Below are 15,405 nucleotides of genomic sequence, written 5' to 3'. Positions count from 1 at the left end.
TAATGCACTTCAGGGTTCTGTTTGTTTGTTTTGGGGGTGGGGGAAGGGCAGAAATTAGTAAACTAGAGACTGAAAGGCAAACAAGTAGAATCAGTCAAAGAGTTGGTCTTTGAAAATAACAATAATGGCAAAATTGTAGCCAAACTTACCAGAAGGAAAAAGAGAAGACCAAATTAATAAAATTAAAGATGAAACAGAGGAGGTTTCTATGGATTCCAGTGAAGTTCAGAGATCACAAGGGAAGATTTTGAAAACATGCTAAAAACCTGGAAAAATCTAAGAGAAATCAATAGAGTTCTAGATCTAAATGAGCTATCATATTTAAATCTAGAGGGCATGTTTAATCAACCTAAACAGGTCCCCAACAATTGAGGTAAAAGCAGTCATAAAAATCGGCCCACAAGGCCCAATCTGTATATCAAAGATTTAAAGACTAAGCTCATGCTCATCCTCCTGAAACTATTCCATGAAATAGAAAAGGAACAAACCCACAAAACTCATTCCAGGAAGCCAGCGTTAAACCACGATATTTGGCTAGCTGTACTAGAAAGTCAGGAGCGAGCTGTTTTTATGTGCCATCTATATAAGCATTGCAGCTAGGATGGGAAGGAAGCCTGGCAGTGGGGAGCCAAGGGAATAATACCACAGAGTCACCGCAAAGTGTAGCAGTTTTCAGCCCGGCTTCAGGGAAGGGTTTTCCAAGGCAAGTGTAACAACCGCTCCAGCAGGAGAGGGTCCCCAGTGAAGTTGTTACAACTCCGCTCTGCTCGGGCAAGTTTCCCCAGCAAAGTCATTGCAGGTCGGCTTCGCTCTGGCTCCTGCAGAAGTTGTTACAGCTGGGCTCAGCTCCAAACTGTCACACCACACAACAAACCTCTCAAACTATTTATTGGAAAGGCTGCCTCACCTGAGAAACAACAGCGAATGGAACAGGGTAGAGACCTTATATAGGACATCTTGGGGTGGGGAGAAGCTTTCCAGAGTGGCTGAGGATTGGTGGACTTTTGTGGTCTGATTCTGGGGCAAGCTCAGGGATTGGTGGCATTTTGAGCTCAGAGACCACAAGGATTAATGGGATTCTGCAGCCTGACTCTGGGGCACTCTCAAGAATTGGTGTGATTTCAAGTCCTGGTCCTGGGGTCAAGTCAGGGTCAGGTATTTTTTTCCTTGGTCCTTTCGTCCTACAATTTGCTAGTTCCAAAGTGGGTCCCCCAAAATAGTAGTGCTGGTGACAATCCCTAAACAGAAGAACTTTGGCTGGGTAAACAGATGGCTAAAAGTGAGATTTTGTTTACCATGAACCTCCTTTAATTCTACCCTCAAAGATTGGCAAGGACATCCAGTTCCAGGCCAATCTGAACAGCCTCTATCAGCAAAAACAAATAAACCCATACTATTTACTGTCATATAAAATCTTCTTGCTTTTCTGCCATTTTGCTTCCCTTCCTGCAGAGATAGTGTGATGGTTAAGTTGTACTTTAAATTTAAATTACTCTGCTCAAGAGATGTATAAAACAAACAAACAAAAATGCCCCTAACCTGTAAGCCCACCTGCCCAAGGATAGATAACTTCCTGGGCTGCTGCCTCAGGATATCTGTTTGCCCCGTGATTGCACAAAGGCATACGTAGCCTGGTGGGTTTTGCCTTTATAAGCCTAATGTAACTTGGTGTCATATTCTGGGAATCCCAGGTATGGTACTGGCTAGTGTTTAATAAAACTTTCATCAAATTTGGCCCAAAATCTGTGGTAATGTTCTTATTCTCGTCCTGTGGGATCGATAATAGCCTTGGCACTTTGATCCCAATATACTTTTCTTTCCAGTCCTGGAGTGGTCTAGTTCAATGGTTTCAGTTGGGAAGCTCCACCCAGTTTCACTCCTCCCATTCCAGACCCTGCCTCTGACGAAGCCTGCCTGCCCTCAACGCCTGCCCTCAACGTCTTCCCCGGAACTGCTCAAGACTGCCTACAGACTGTTTAAGGTGCAGTCCGTAGATCTGCCACGTGCTCTCCTGGCTTCCTGAGAGCCACCCGGGAGTTGCTTCACTGTGCTCTGTTTATTAAATCTGGATTTATTATTTCGGTTGATTTGGCTTATTACATTGGCAGAGGAACCCAATAACCAGGGATCCAATATTTACTAGTTTCACTGTGCCCTGGGTTACACCACCTTCGGTTATTGTGATTGGTGTGTGCTTCCCTGCCAGGGTTCCTGAATTACCAGTCTACTCCGTTTAAAGCCCTGCATGGAAGTAGATTTACTACGCTGACTTAAGTAACACCCGTGAATCTAGCTGATTTCACTAAAAAGCAAGACAAACATCCCAAAGCACAAGAAGTCGACTTTCCAAAATCATCTGCGTTGTTACCGTTTGAAGCAGTTTTTTTTTTTCTTTTTTCTTTTTTTCCAGAACCCAACACAAAAACCCGTTACAATTAGCTTAGGTCCGTCGTGCAGATCATGGAGTCGGTGCGGCCACAGCTCCGGTCTTTCCCACGGCTTGGTATCCTTATATCTACTATGCTTTTTCCCCTAGAAATTACAATTTTTATTTCAACAGTTGCAGCGTAACTTTGCCAATCAATTACAGTCATAGACATAAATATGGAAATCATCGTCAAATCTGATGAAATACACAGATGGCTTGGCTTCGACTTGGTGAATTGCCATGGCAACCCTTTTGGAGTCTTCATCTTTGGCATATTCCACGTGTTTGCTTATCAGACATCTGTAAGTTCCAGGTCCACGTCTTTCCTGCGCCCACTATTCCACAAGATACTACATTTCTACATACTACATTTCTGTAGTATATTAATTTTTCCCCTCATGTGAAATGTCTATGGATTCCTTAATAAATTCACAACACGGGTCAAGAGTAATATTTCCAATTTACTGAAGAAACCTGTTCAGGTAGTCAAGATTTGTTTTCAAGGTCCCACCTAGAATAAAAACCGGTGTCTGCTTTTGCTGTGACCGATTAGATTCGCTTTTGCACTTTTGAACTTCTTCGGCTACCGTAGCCGGGCCCTCCACGGATTTGTGCGCCTGCGCGCTGCGGGAAGGCTCTCCATTTCGGCGTGAACCGGGAAGGACGTTGGTGTGGAGGTGAGGCGGACGGCGTCTCAGACCCTGGGAGTTGACAGCTGCGGGGGTCGGCAGTCCCGGGGCGAGGACTCTGATGCGTCCCGCGTCCCAGCCTACCGGGGCCGCGGGCCTCCCTTCCCCGGGGCCGCGCTTGTCCCCACCGGGTCCTCCGGAGGTTGCGGGCCTGACCGGCCCCGGGGGCTCTGACGACCCCTCCGTGTGCCCGTGCGCGCCGCCGGGGCCTTGGAGGAGCCTTGCGGAGCCCCGTGGCTCCCCGGGTGGACGGCCGGGCCCGTCTTCCGCTGTGTTTGGCAGAGGCCAGGGTGACCTTGGTTGGGTCGTCTGACCCGTGGGGCCTGGTGCTCCAGCTGGACGAGGGGCGCCGTCACGGAGGGGACCGAGGCGGGTCAGCCGCCGGCGCAGGCACCGTTGACATCGCTGGTATGTCTGGTTGTGAGAGCAAAACTGAAGCTGGAGACCCCTGGCCTGTGCGTGCGGCTCTGCTGCAGCCCGGGAGTCTGGAGGCCCCAGGCGCCTCCTCGCCTCCAGTCTCCCTATCCCGAGTTGTCGCCCAAGACTTCTCTACGTAGATTCTGAGTAGCAGTAGCGGGATCAGATGGCCTCTCTGGCGGGGGGCACTTGCGTTCCTAGTTTTTGGTCGTGGGTTGCTGGTGGTGAGGGTTACCGTGGCCGTTGTTGCGGATGGTGGAACCGCCTTGCGGGAGGGGTCGGTCACAGTGTAAGGTACAAGCGGTGCGTCGTGCTTGAAGAGGTCCTTCACTTACCCTGTTCTAAGGTTTTCTTTTTGTTGTTTTACGGGTAAAGGACATTCACGACCATGAGTTCCGGTACGTTGCCGAAACCTCAGATGCGTGGTCTTCTGGCCAAGCGCCTGCGGGTTCACATCGTTGGAGCTTTCATCGTGGCCCTGGGAGTGGCTGCTGCCTATAAGGTATGTGTTTGCTGTTTGTGCTTTAGGTCACAAGCTGTTGATTTTAAAAAACTATTTTTACACCGATTAAGGGCTTTTTAAAAAAGAAACTCTGTCTTCACTGTATTGCCTCCAACCTTCTTTGGGCTTCAGTGTGAAGGAGCCACTCAGGCCCCATGTTTGCCTCCTCTTCAAGTGAAGCTGTTAGTTTGCTAGGACTGCTAACCAACAGGCTGAACTAGCTAACTAACTAACAGGAGAACCAGGCTGAGTGGTTTAAACATGGGCATTTGTTTTCTCACAAGTTTGTTTTTTATTTTGAGATAGGGAGTTACTCTGTAGCCATGGCTAGGTCAGGCTGGCTTCCAGCTCATGTACTCTGCCTGCCCCTGTCTCAGTGCTGGGATTAAAAAGCCTGCACCTCCACACGCTCAGTTTTTAAGAGCAGGGGTAATGCCTTCTGGGTCCCTTCTCTTTTGCTGTCGTCTTCACACGATCTTCTGTAACTGACTGATTTCCTATAAAGAGACTAGGTTAGGACCCATGCCATTTTGAACTTCCTTTAAGGCCTTATTTCCAAAGGTCTTGTAAGGTAGAATTTGGTCTATTTGGGGAGAATAAATTCCTGCCTCCAACAGAGCAGATGCTCAGGGGTACAGGGAAAGCAGCTCTCCATTTTGGCAGTTTTGAAGAATTGGCAAGAGTAGCATTTTAACACTGGCCTTGTGTACATCTGAGGGGGTAGTGAAGGGTATCTCTGTGTGGCCTTGGATGGCCTAGAACTTGCTCTGTAGACCACTCCCAGAGATCTGAGGGTGCACAGAATTAGTGTGTCTGCAGCTGATTCTTGGGGGACATTTATCTGCCTGCCTCTCCCTCCCGAGTGCTGGGATGTAAAGGGCCTGACCTGTCTATAGACTGCAATGTTTCTTTCACATACCTTCCCCTTTTACATCAGATTATATTGTTACTTAAGATTCTCTTAAACATTTATTATTGTGCATATTATCATGCTTTTGTAATAAAATCTTGAGAAAGTTGAGAACTATTTTTTTTTTCCCCGAGACAGCATTTCTCTGTGTATCCCTGGCTGTCCAGGAACTGTCTGCAGACCAGGCTGGTCTCAACAACTCAGATCTGCCTTCCTTTGTCTCCTGTATGCCAGGATTAAAGGTGCACACCACACTACCTGGCTAAAATCAGGACTTTAGTAACTTTGATAATTCTGTACTCAGAGATCCGCCCGCCTCTGCCTCCCGAGTGCTGGGATTAAAGGTGTGCACCACCACTGCCCAGCTAACAGATGGAACTTTTTAAAGTCTGTTGCCTTTTTTTTCATTTTTTAAGTGGGGCACTCCATTGTCTGGTGTGTGGCTTGTCAGGTGTAGCAACTTGAGGAGAAAGGGTTTATTTAGCTTACAGGTCCATAGTGAGACCAAGTAGGAATGCAGCTTTACTGGTTTGTTTCTTTTTACATGCTCAGCTACTTTATAAAACCCAAGACCACCTGCCCGTAGACGGCCCTGCCCATTGTAGGCTGGGCTTTCCTACATATATGCCCACAGGTTCCCCTTCCCACGTGTGTCAAGTTAACTGAGCTGACAACCAAGAAACCTGGTGTGATTTATTCCAGATCTGGGGGTCTGAGAGCCAAGGGGCTCCATGGTCTAATGAAAAGCCTGAGGGAGCGGCCTCAGAAGGCTTCAGAAGATACTGAGGAGTCCTCTTGCTGAAAGAAACTGAGAATTCTAATAAGAGGAGGAGCAGTCAAGTCTACTGCTTTACTTCACTTCAGAGAGCATGATTCTGTGCATTTCGTGTAGCGCCTCACTGATGTGGATTGGTACTGGAAATTACTATGTGCAGGATGAGATTGATTTTGGCAAAATACACTAAATAGCGTTCTGTGGAGACTAAATCTTTGCCATGTCCAGACATGGATTTGGATAACCAAATGTCAATCGTGGCTGCTGCTTAGACTTTGATCAGTTGCTGGAACTCCACCTGGTCTCTGAAATAGCCTTCCTTCCGTGCTGATTGTCTATATGCAAGACGAAATCCGACATGAACACACCTCTTCCTAAAGTGTCAGTAATTTCTTTAAAGGCCTTCCTTTGGAATAATCAGTCATCACTTTGAATTCCATTCTCTCCTTTGCAAAATGATTCAGATCTTGTTAAAGTGTAATCACCTATGACATGTTGGCCTTTTCTTATGTCTTTAAATCTGTTTTAGGCTTCTTTAAAATTCACATTCTGCTTAGGTTGAGCCAGGATATGTTACTGTGTCCCAACTGGCAATATTTAGGGTTTGCTAGAGGGAAGGCTATTCATTTATTTTGTACTGTCTTTTAACTATGCACTTATTCCACCAAACACACACACACAAGTACGGATGCACAACCTTGCACAAGAGTAGGGGTAATGTGTCCTAGTGAGCTTCTCACTGTGCAGTTGTAGCTTCTTCCTTTCACTTGTCACCCTTCTTTGTCTTAGGAAATAGATGGCTCAGTAAGCAGTGACTACAAATGTGGTGTTGATTTATTTTGTTTTTATTTCTAGTCTGAAAAATGAGTATGATAATGGGCTATGTTACTTTTCAGTTTGGTGTGGCTGAACCCAGAAAGAAGGCGTATGCAGATTTCTACAGGAAGTACGACTCCATGAAGGACTTCGAAGAGATGAGGAAGGCTGGTATCTTCCAGAGTGCGAAGTGACATCAGAATGTGCAGGTGATCAGTGCCCCAGGTTCTGTCATGGTGGTCTTAGCTAGCCAAGTGTGAGTTATCGTAGCCTTTCTCAGCTGTCAGTCCTTAGAGAACTGTGCTGTGCTGTGCCCTCCTCCCAGACCTTGACGGCTGTGCTCTACTTGTTATGAATTTGACCACGTTATTTGTCTTTCTCTTACTCTATGGGCATATGCATGTGTGTGGGCCTATGCATTTGTGCATGCGTGTGGAAGTTATAGAACAACCACCTGGTGTATGGGTTCGAGGTTTCAGACTTAGGTTGCTAGACGTAGACATTGAGTACCTTAACCCTCTGAGCCATCGTGCTGGCCCTATTTGTCATTTTGTGATTGGCTTACTTCAGTTAGCATAGTATTTTAGCATGTCGGCCACGTCCTCTCTTAAGGCTGAAGATGCTCCACTGTATGTTGTTACTGGGAACTGAACCTGGAGTGTTGTTTATTGCTTGGAAAGCATTGATCACTGACTTTCTGACTATATCCTATCTTTTATGTACTTACACAATATATACATACACATTTTTTTATAGAATACATACAGTAATGCACAATATGTCGTGTCTGTTATATGTAACAGATGTAATACATGATGTACCATGTTATTATATATAATATATATGACATATACATACACACAAATATAATGTATAATGTTTCAAGATGTTTTATTTTTGAGAAATGGCCTTACCAAGTTGTGGAACCTGACTGTGAACTTTTTCGTGAATAGCTGGGATTCTAGGTGTGCGCCACCACGCCTGTCCTGTTGTTTGTATACTAACTCTGTTTATCGGTCTGTCAGTAGACAGTAGGATGTCTGCCTGTCAGCTGCTTATTTTAGCACTTGTTCTCCATAGTGGTTGCTTAGTTACGCTCCCACAGTGCTCAGGGCTTCACTTTCTCCATGTGCTCACTGGCACTTACTGCTTGTTTTCTTTTGACAGTGGCTGTCTTAACTATCTTAAATAGGGTTGACATCCTTCACGGAAGTTTTGATTTGAACCTCCCTAATGATTTGTAGTTTTGAGTGTTGCATGTGCTTATGGGTACTGGGTATATTGGGGATTTTCCCCCTTCATGTGTATGTATGCACTGTGTTTGCATGTGTGTGGGTATGTGGAGGTCCCAGGCTAATGCGGAAAGTGCTCCTGTGTTATTTTCCACCTGACTGAGGCGGGTCTCCGTTGACCCCAGAGCCCTGATGAGGCTAGTAGGTTACTCTGAGGGTGGAGTTACAGGTGAGCTGCTGTGTCTTGTTTGCCATTTACAGAGGTTCTAGGGATCCAAACTGGATTTTGATTTGGTATTTTTGTGCTTTGACCACTTGGCCAGTATATGGACATCTTAATAGGAAGTTTTGTTGTGTCTTTCAACAGTGCTGTGTCCCATTGCTCAAAAATCTGAATAGAATTAATCTTCTTTTATTATTAATGTATTTTGATTTTATACGCCACAACTTTGCAAAACTCATCTAACCTGTTTCTGTGTGTATTATAAGAATTTTCTATATATAAAATGCTACCTACAAAGACAGATTTTACTTCTTTTTGGGTGTATTTTCATTTTCTCAACTAATTTTTCTGACTAGGACTTTTAGTGCTACGTTGAACAGAAGTGGCATCGTCATTTTCTTGAGTCTAATGGGAAAGGTTTCAGTTTCTCTTCCAGCTGATGGTAGCCAAGGTGTGTTGAGATACACTATACTACTTACTATACCTAGTATGTGTCTTTACAGTTTAGAACACTTACAGCCAGATGTGGTAGCAAATGCTTTTAATTCCAGCACTCAGGAGGCAGAGGCAGGCTGATGTCTTGAGTTTGAGGCCAGCCTGGTCTGCATAGCAAGTACCAAGGCAGCCAGGGCTACACAGAGATTTAACTATCTCATCACTCCCACCAAATTAAAAAAAATGTATATATCTCTGTACATAAATCTGTGTCTATAGCTATATAAATAATGTATATGGGTGTTCCTAACTGCTGAGCCATCTCTCCAGCCCCTAGTTTGTTTTTGTTCATTTGTTTGTTTGTATTAAATCATGAAAAAGGTGTTAGATCAGTTTTTTTCCCTACATCTATTGAGATGGTTGTGGAATTTTAAAAAATTTCATTTATGGTGTATCACATCTATTAATTTTTGTTTTTGTTTTTTGTTGTTTTGCTTTGTTTTTCAAGACAGGGTTTCTCTGTGTAGCTCTAGCTGTTCTGGACTAGCTCTGTAGACCACGCTGCCCTCAAACTCACAGAGATCCGCCTGCCTCTACCTCCCTAGTGCTGGGATTAAAGGAGTGCACCACCACTGCCTGGCTGTTAATTTTTATATATTGATTCACCCTTACATTCCAAAAATTAGTCTCTTGGGTTTCATATATAATCAGCCCTGCTAGTGTTGAGGAATTTTGCACTGCTATTTGACTTGAGATCTTTTGTCTGTTTAGTCAGGACAGTGCTGGGTTTAGAATCAATGTGGATGTTTTATTCCCTTATCTGTTTTGGAAGAACTTTAGAAGGATTGGTCTTAATTCTTTAACTTTTGATAAAATTCATCTGCTCCTTGACTTTCCTTTATGAAGTTTTCGATTTGATTCAGTCTTACCATTTTAATAATTTTAGTCTGTTGTTTTTCTAGATTTCTTGAGTTCATGTTGGCAAGTCTTAATAGTCTTCATCTAAGTTACAAGTTCACTTTTTGTATTTTGCTGAACTTTCTCATTTCTCTTGCCATTTTAACTAAAGATTTCTCAATATATTTGACATTTACGAAGAACCAAGATTTTACTTATGTTTACTATTTTGTTAATTTCCTTCCTTTTGGCAGCTTTACTAGATGTTATTAGGTTGTGCATTTGAGCTTTTAACTTTTTCTTGTGACTTATTGATCCATTGGTCTAGAATTTTAAATTCAGTGTATTTGGGGATTTTCTAGTTTGATTAAGTCAGCGTGGTAAGAAGATACTTATCAAACCTCCTGAGATTTGTCAATGCTTGTTTTGCCCTATCATGGTGTCTTGGTTAGGAAAGTTAGTTAGGAAAACATTTAATTGAGTTGGTAGCTTACAGTTTCAGAGATTCAGTCCGTTATCATGGTGGGACATAGTGTGCAGATAGACATGGTGGAGAAGAAGCTGAGAGTTCTCTCTTGATCTGCAGGCAGCAGGAAGAGACAGTTACACTAGGGTTGGCTTGAACATATGAGTCCTCAGAGCCCCACCCCCAGTGACATACTTCCTCCAACAAAGTCACACCTTCTAATAGTGCCACCCCCCATGGACCTATGTGGGCCAGTTTTATTCACACTACCACACATTCTATATTCTGTTATGAGTAGATGCTGATGTATGGTTACAATTATCTCTACTTTCAGCTTTTTATTTCCTCATCTTCTGTCTATATAAAGTAAGTCCTCAACTACTATTATTGAGCTATTTCTCCATTTCTTTTTCTGTATACTTCATGCATTTGGATTTCTCATGTGTATTTTTGATTTCCATGACAACTGGCCCTGTTACCATAATGTGCTTCTTGCAGGTTTTTTTTCTTCCCTTAAGCTGATTTTGTTTGGTATCAGCGTAGCCACTTAGTTTCTACTTGTGGAATATTTTTTCTTTCATTCTCTAGGACCCTAAGGGTAATTTGGTTGGGAAATTTAATTTATGTACATGGAAGTCAGTTATTAGTGTGGAAAAGCATTATTACATTTTTTTTCCTTCTTGGTATGTTTTATGGCTCCCTTTTTATTGCTGTTTAGGAAGGTCTTTTGTATGTATGCTTGCATATGCCTATGAAGAAGTTTCAATAGTTTATTTCCTTTTCTATATGAATTAGTATTTTTAAGTTATGCTGTGGGACACAGAACAGCTCTAACAGGAAACAAATGTATATTCAGCACAAAACATTACCTTGTAATGCCTCCCTTGTTACAGATTGTTACTGATGTCATAGTTACACATTTTTATATATCGTATATTCGTTAACAGATTTATAGTTTGTTCTTCAGTGCCTTTGATTTTTAAATACTATAAAAGGATTTAAGAGCCAGGTGGTGATAGCACATGCCTTTAGCTTTTAATCCCAGCACTTGGGAGGCAGAGGCAGGTAGATCTCTGAGATCTCGGAGAGTTTGAGGCCAGTCTGATCTGCAGAGTGAATTCCAGGACAGCCAGGGCTACACAGAGAAACCCTGTCTTAAAAAAAAACCAAAAAGAAAGAAAGGATTGATGACAGTGAGAGTTAAAAACCAGGATTACAGTACGGCAGACTCAGCCTTTCAGCAGAGCAGTTCCTCTGTGTAGCTTGTAGTGGGAGGGAGACTGCCTGTTCATTCCCAGTGACCCGGCTAGCTTACACCCGAAATAATCACACAAAAACTGTATTGATTAAATCACTGCTTGGCCCATTAGATCTAGCTTCTTATTGGCTAACTAACTCTTACATATTAATTTAACCCAGTTCTATTAATCTGTGTATTGCCACTTGTCAGTGGCTTACCAGCTAAAGTTCCCAGCGTCTGCCTCTGTTGGCTCCATCGCTTCTCCCTGACTCTGCCCTTTTTATCTGAGTAATAGCTAAACCTGCCATGCAGAGGACTGCACAGCCTGGAAATCTCTGTGTATGGCGGCAGTAATCCTCCATGCTTTCCTGCCTGTGCAAGCCTAGTAGACCTGATCCTGTTGCCCAGGCGGGGAGCGCTGAGCCATGGGCATGGTCTCAGCTTTTCTCTTCGGGACCCTGAGTGGGCACAGAAACACCCTGTGCACAGATGCCATTCAAATGCTCCATAGCTGGAGTTTGCGCTGGCAGCACAGTGCAGGAAGCTGCGTTTTAAAACTGCATGGCTTTTTTTCTGCTATGGCTGAATCAGGAAAACCTCTCTTAAAGGAGCCATGCCTCTGCTTGCTTCTATAGCAAGGTTTGTCTTAAAGAGTAGGTCCCTGGCAGTGATCTTCAGTTGTTGCTTACCAAGAAATTTCTAAATCTCTTCCTTTTTGAAGGATGTTTTGGCAGATTTGACAGAATTTTATTTGTTGGGATTTTTCTCACTTTGTAACCCAGTAGTGCTTTGAACTCTGTGCTCCTCCTGCCTCATCCTCCCTAGTGATGGAATTACACAGTGTACGGTTGACAGACCCTCAGGATAGCCTCCAGGAGCCAGGCTTCGAAGCTTCTGCTGAGAAGTGCGTTGGTAGCCTGTGGGCCCTGGACCTCACCAGCTACTTTGACACTTACTTTCACTTTCAAGATTCTGTTTGCCTTTGGTTTTGACAACTTGAAGATAATGTATCAGTGTGGTCGCCAGGCTTATTCCAGTTGCAGTTTCTCTGAGTTCTCTGCTCCCTTCTCTCTGTTGTGAGCCCATGATACTATGTAGGCCCACCTGCTAATTTGTAAGCTCCACCGTTCTCTTTACTATTGCTCTACTTTTTGTTCCAGACTCTTGTCATTTCAGATGACCTGTTCTCTGATTTGCTGGCTGTATCTCCTGCCAACTGGAGTACGCTTTTGAAACTAGTGATCCCTACCAGTTCAATTAGTGTATTTTCAGGACTTCTTATTATTCCCATTTTTCATATTTTTCTGAGGTTTTTACTTGATTGTTCATATTCTTTTGCTCATTGAACATATTTAAAACAGTTGGTTTTTAAAATTTTTCAAGAAAACCAAAGGCCAGGGCTTTTTTGTGGTTGGTTTATGGAGATTCACTTTGGTGATTGAAATGAGCTATGCTCCTCTATAAACTTGCTCTGTAATCTTTTTGTTGAAATTTTAACATTTGGAAAATCTCTCCTGTTGCTTGTGGTGCAGGCTTGTGTAGGAAGGAAGACCTTTATTAGTACACATTGTAGTCTGGAGGCTCAAGTTCCACTTGGTCTGCTAATCCATCTTTAATCTGTCCATGATGTGCCCTGGACCAGTTTACCTATATACACAGCTGTCCTAAACCCTCCTTAACTTTTGAGTTTCATTCCTGTTCCTTGGAGCCTTAGCTGTTCTAGTATATTTCTCTGCCTGAAATCTCTGACCCATGGGTGCCTGGAGATCTGTAATCCTCCTGTACACCACAGCATCCACCAGTGTTTTCCTTAGCTAGACAAAACCAGACAAGTAGGTATCACCAGCAGGTCCCACTCTTTACTAGCTTCATTGAGGGAGGAACCAACAATTGGGTAGTTCCTCTGTGCCATATTGCTCTGCACTACACAGAGGAGGCATGGAGGTAAAGGCAGGCAGAAATGTTGCTAAATTTCCTGTTTTGTATAATTTTCTGTTAGTTAGGTGTTCATTCGGTTCCTGTAGCTCAACTGGGGGTTCTGTTCTTAGTTATTTTGGCTCATTTATTGCTTATTCAGTCAGGTGAGGTGGGAACCGTCTGAGTTTGTGGGATGCGGTCTTACTGCCATAAAATTTGAAATTATTTGGAATTATCAATTTGCTAGGTTGACATTGACATTACTCTGATAAAACAGCTTTCTTAAAAATACACATTTTAAAGGCACCTTTTAAAGGTATTTATGAATGCTTTTCTGGTTTGGTCTGTCAGAACATGGGGGCCCTCATGCCTCATGGACAGGATAGATTAAGTTTCTGTGTCTAGAGGAAAGACTGAGTGATTTAAGGGTTGTTAAATAGTCAACACCACTGTTCATGCTTTGGAAATCTTATGCTTGTTATTTAATTTTATTCAAGCTTAACAGATGAGCAAAAGAATTTAAATAAAGAGTCTTCAGTTTGGTTCTGTGCTCTGTAAAATGAATTTGATGTGGTGTAGATAATATATATTGTTCTTTAATGAGCATTTCAACTCCACTAAAATATGTACCTTTTCTAAGATCTAGGATGAGGAAAAGGCCTACTACACTTTTCTATTACAGATGTTTTCAAGGGGATTAAACTTGCTTAATAGAAGGCTTAATTCTGCAATGTTCTATTTCTTGTTATTATCCAAAGTGTCGTAGTGTTCTGTTGCTAGGAAGAGACACCATGACCACAGCAACTCTTAAAGGAAAGCATTTAACTGGGGCTGGCTTACAGTTTGAGGCATGCAGGCAGATATGATGCTGGAGAAGTAGCTGAGAGTTCTGTGTCTGGATTGGCAGGCAGCAGGAACCCCTGGGGGCTTGGCTTGGGCTTCTGAAACCCCAAAATTTGCCCAGTGACAGTTCTTCCAACAAGACCGTACCTTCTAATCCCTCTCAAGTAATGCAGCTCCCTGATGAATGAGCAGAGGGGGCTCATTGTTCTTGTTCAAACCACCACAGTCGCATGCATTAAATATCCAGAGTATTACTGTTGTTTTATCATTATTGTAAAACAAAAACAACTACTTTGTTTTCCACTGACAGGAAAATTAGTAAGAATGATCTTTATCGTGCCATGGACTGTTACTGTCCTTTAGTACTGATATAAAGAGACATAAAAAACATTAGTGAAAGTTAAGTAGCCTAAAGAACAGCATGCAGAAGCCAGAGGAACAAGAATGTTGCTAAAAACAAACAAACAAACAAACAAACAAACAAATAAATAAATAAATAAGAGTAAGTTTGGTCTGCCCAGAATGGAAGCTAGGCAGGGTGGTCAGGGAGCTTGTCATTAGGCAACCATAAAATGGGTGAAGATGAGTGATTATAGACCTCATTGGGATTAATAAAGACTGTTCATCATTAACAATTAGCCATTGTGTTTCTCTCCATAGAATATTTGGATTGCACTCAGAAGATGTTCATCGCTGACCTGTGTTCCCGAACTGTGAAACATGAGTATGTGGGCTAAGGAAAAGTTTATCTCAATAAACAATTAACAGTTATATGACAAGAAGTCTTTGCTTGGTTATTATTATGGATAATTCAGGGTCTTAAAAATCTGACATATACTCTTATATGTCTGTATGAATATAAAGATAGCTTGTCAATTCATTATTTCAACACATGTACAATTGCTTTTATAGTTTGTCATTTCACTGAGGTAGGTCCTTCCCACAGTTACTTGGTGCTGGCTTTGGTCCCTTGGAGTACACAAGAGTAGCTGGACTTCCAGCTTTGAGTGTTCCAGTCCTGTCAACAAATCTGTCTTTGCAGGAGGCAGAGAGGGAAGTGAGTCTCACAGGTTCCAGGTCAGCCAGGGGTAGATGTTCAGGTGCCGTCCTTACAGAAAATCTGTCCTTGGATTTCCTTGAAACTGTTTGGTGGTGCTGCTGTCACCAGAAAGAATAGGTTATTGACACACTGTTAGAAGAATTGCTTTTATTACTGAGCTGTAATATGGATGAGAAGTGGAAATGTGTGTGTAATCTAGAAAAACACTTAATAGTACTGAGTAATGTCTGATGGTCACTAAGAAGTCTGATAAATAAAACTTTTCTCATAAGTATTGTTAGAACATTTCTGTCCATAGATGTTGTTGTGACAAAGTTATATTGTATTGAGTAATGCAATCCTAGTTCTGTTGTTGTTTTGGTGGTAGACATTGGGCCCAGGACCTTTTGCACCCCAAGTAAGGGCTCTAGGACTGCGCTGTATCCCATGTGTAGAGTGAGGAAGCAAGTCTAATAGAAGTTATCCTGACCCTGTTTAACTTGTGCAGACTCGGTGAGTGAGCTGTGTTAAAGTAAGGTATCAGTGAAAACCTGTGAACTAAAAACTCAAAACAGA

The 15,405-nt window shown here is 42.8% G+C and overlaps 1 protein-coding gene across 1 annotated transcript; it reads left to right on the top strand.

The window, feature by feature from the left end:
* Window positions 1–2,962: 2,962 nt before the first annotated feature.
* Window positions 2,963–14,572, top strand: Cox6c (cytochrome c oxidase subunit 6C). Its single transcript, XM_048457198.2, has 4 exons — window positions 2,963–3,105; window positions 3,910–4,036; window positions 6,618–6,746; window positions 14,451–14,572. The coding sequence occupies exons 2-3, from the start codon at window positions 3,923–3,925 to the stop codon at window positions 6,729–6,731; spliced, it is 228 nt and encodes a 75-aa protein (XP_048313155.1). The 5' UTR covers window positions 2,963–3,105; window positions 3,910–3,922; the 3' UTR covers window positions 6,732–6,746; window positions 14,451–14,572.
* Window positions 14,573–15,405: the final 833 nt, after the last annotated feature.

Source organism: Myodes glareolus, chromosome 19 (genome assembly GCF_982192425.1).
Source record: "Myodes glareolus chromosome 19, mMyoGla1.1, whole genome shotgun sequence".
NCBI lineage: Eukaryota > Metazoa > Chordata > Mammalia > Rodentia > Cricetidae > Myodes > Myodes glareolus.
The sequence above is the reverse complement of the archived record's forward strand: the minus strand, read 5'-3'. Positions and strand labels throughout refer to the sequence as shown.

Coding starts and splice junctions, on each gene's coding strand:
- Cox6c (XM_048457198.2), top strand. CDS start 3,923: ATGAGTTCCGGTACGTTGCCGAAACCTCAGATGCGTGGTCTTCTGGCC. Junction 4,037..6,617: donor GAGTGGCTGCTGCCTATAAG/GTATGTGTTTGC, acceptor GTTACTTTTCAG/TTTGGTGTGGCTGAACCCAG.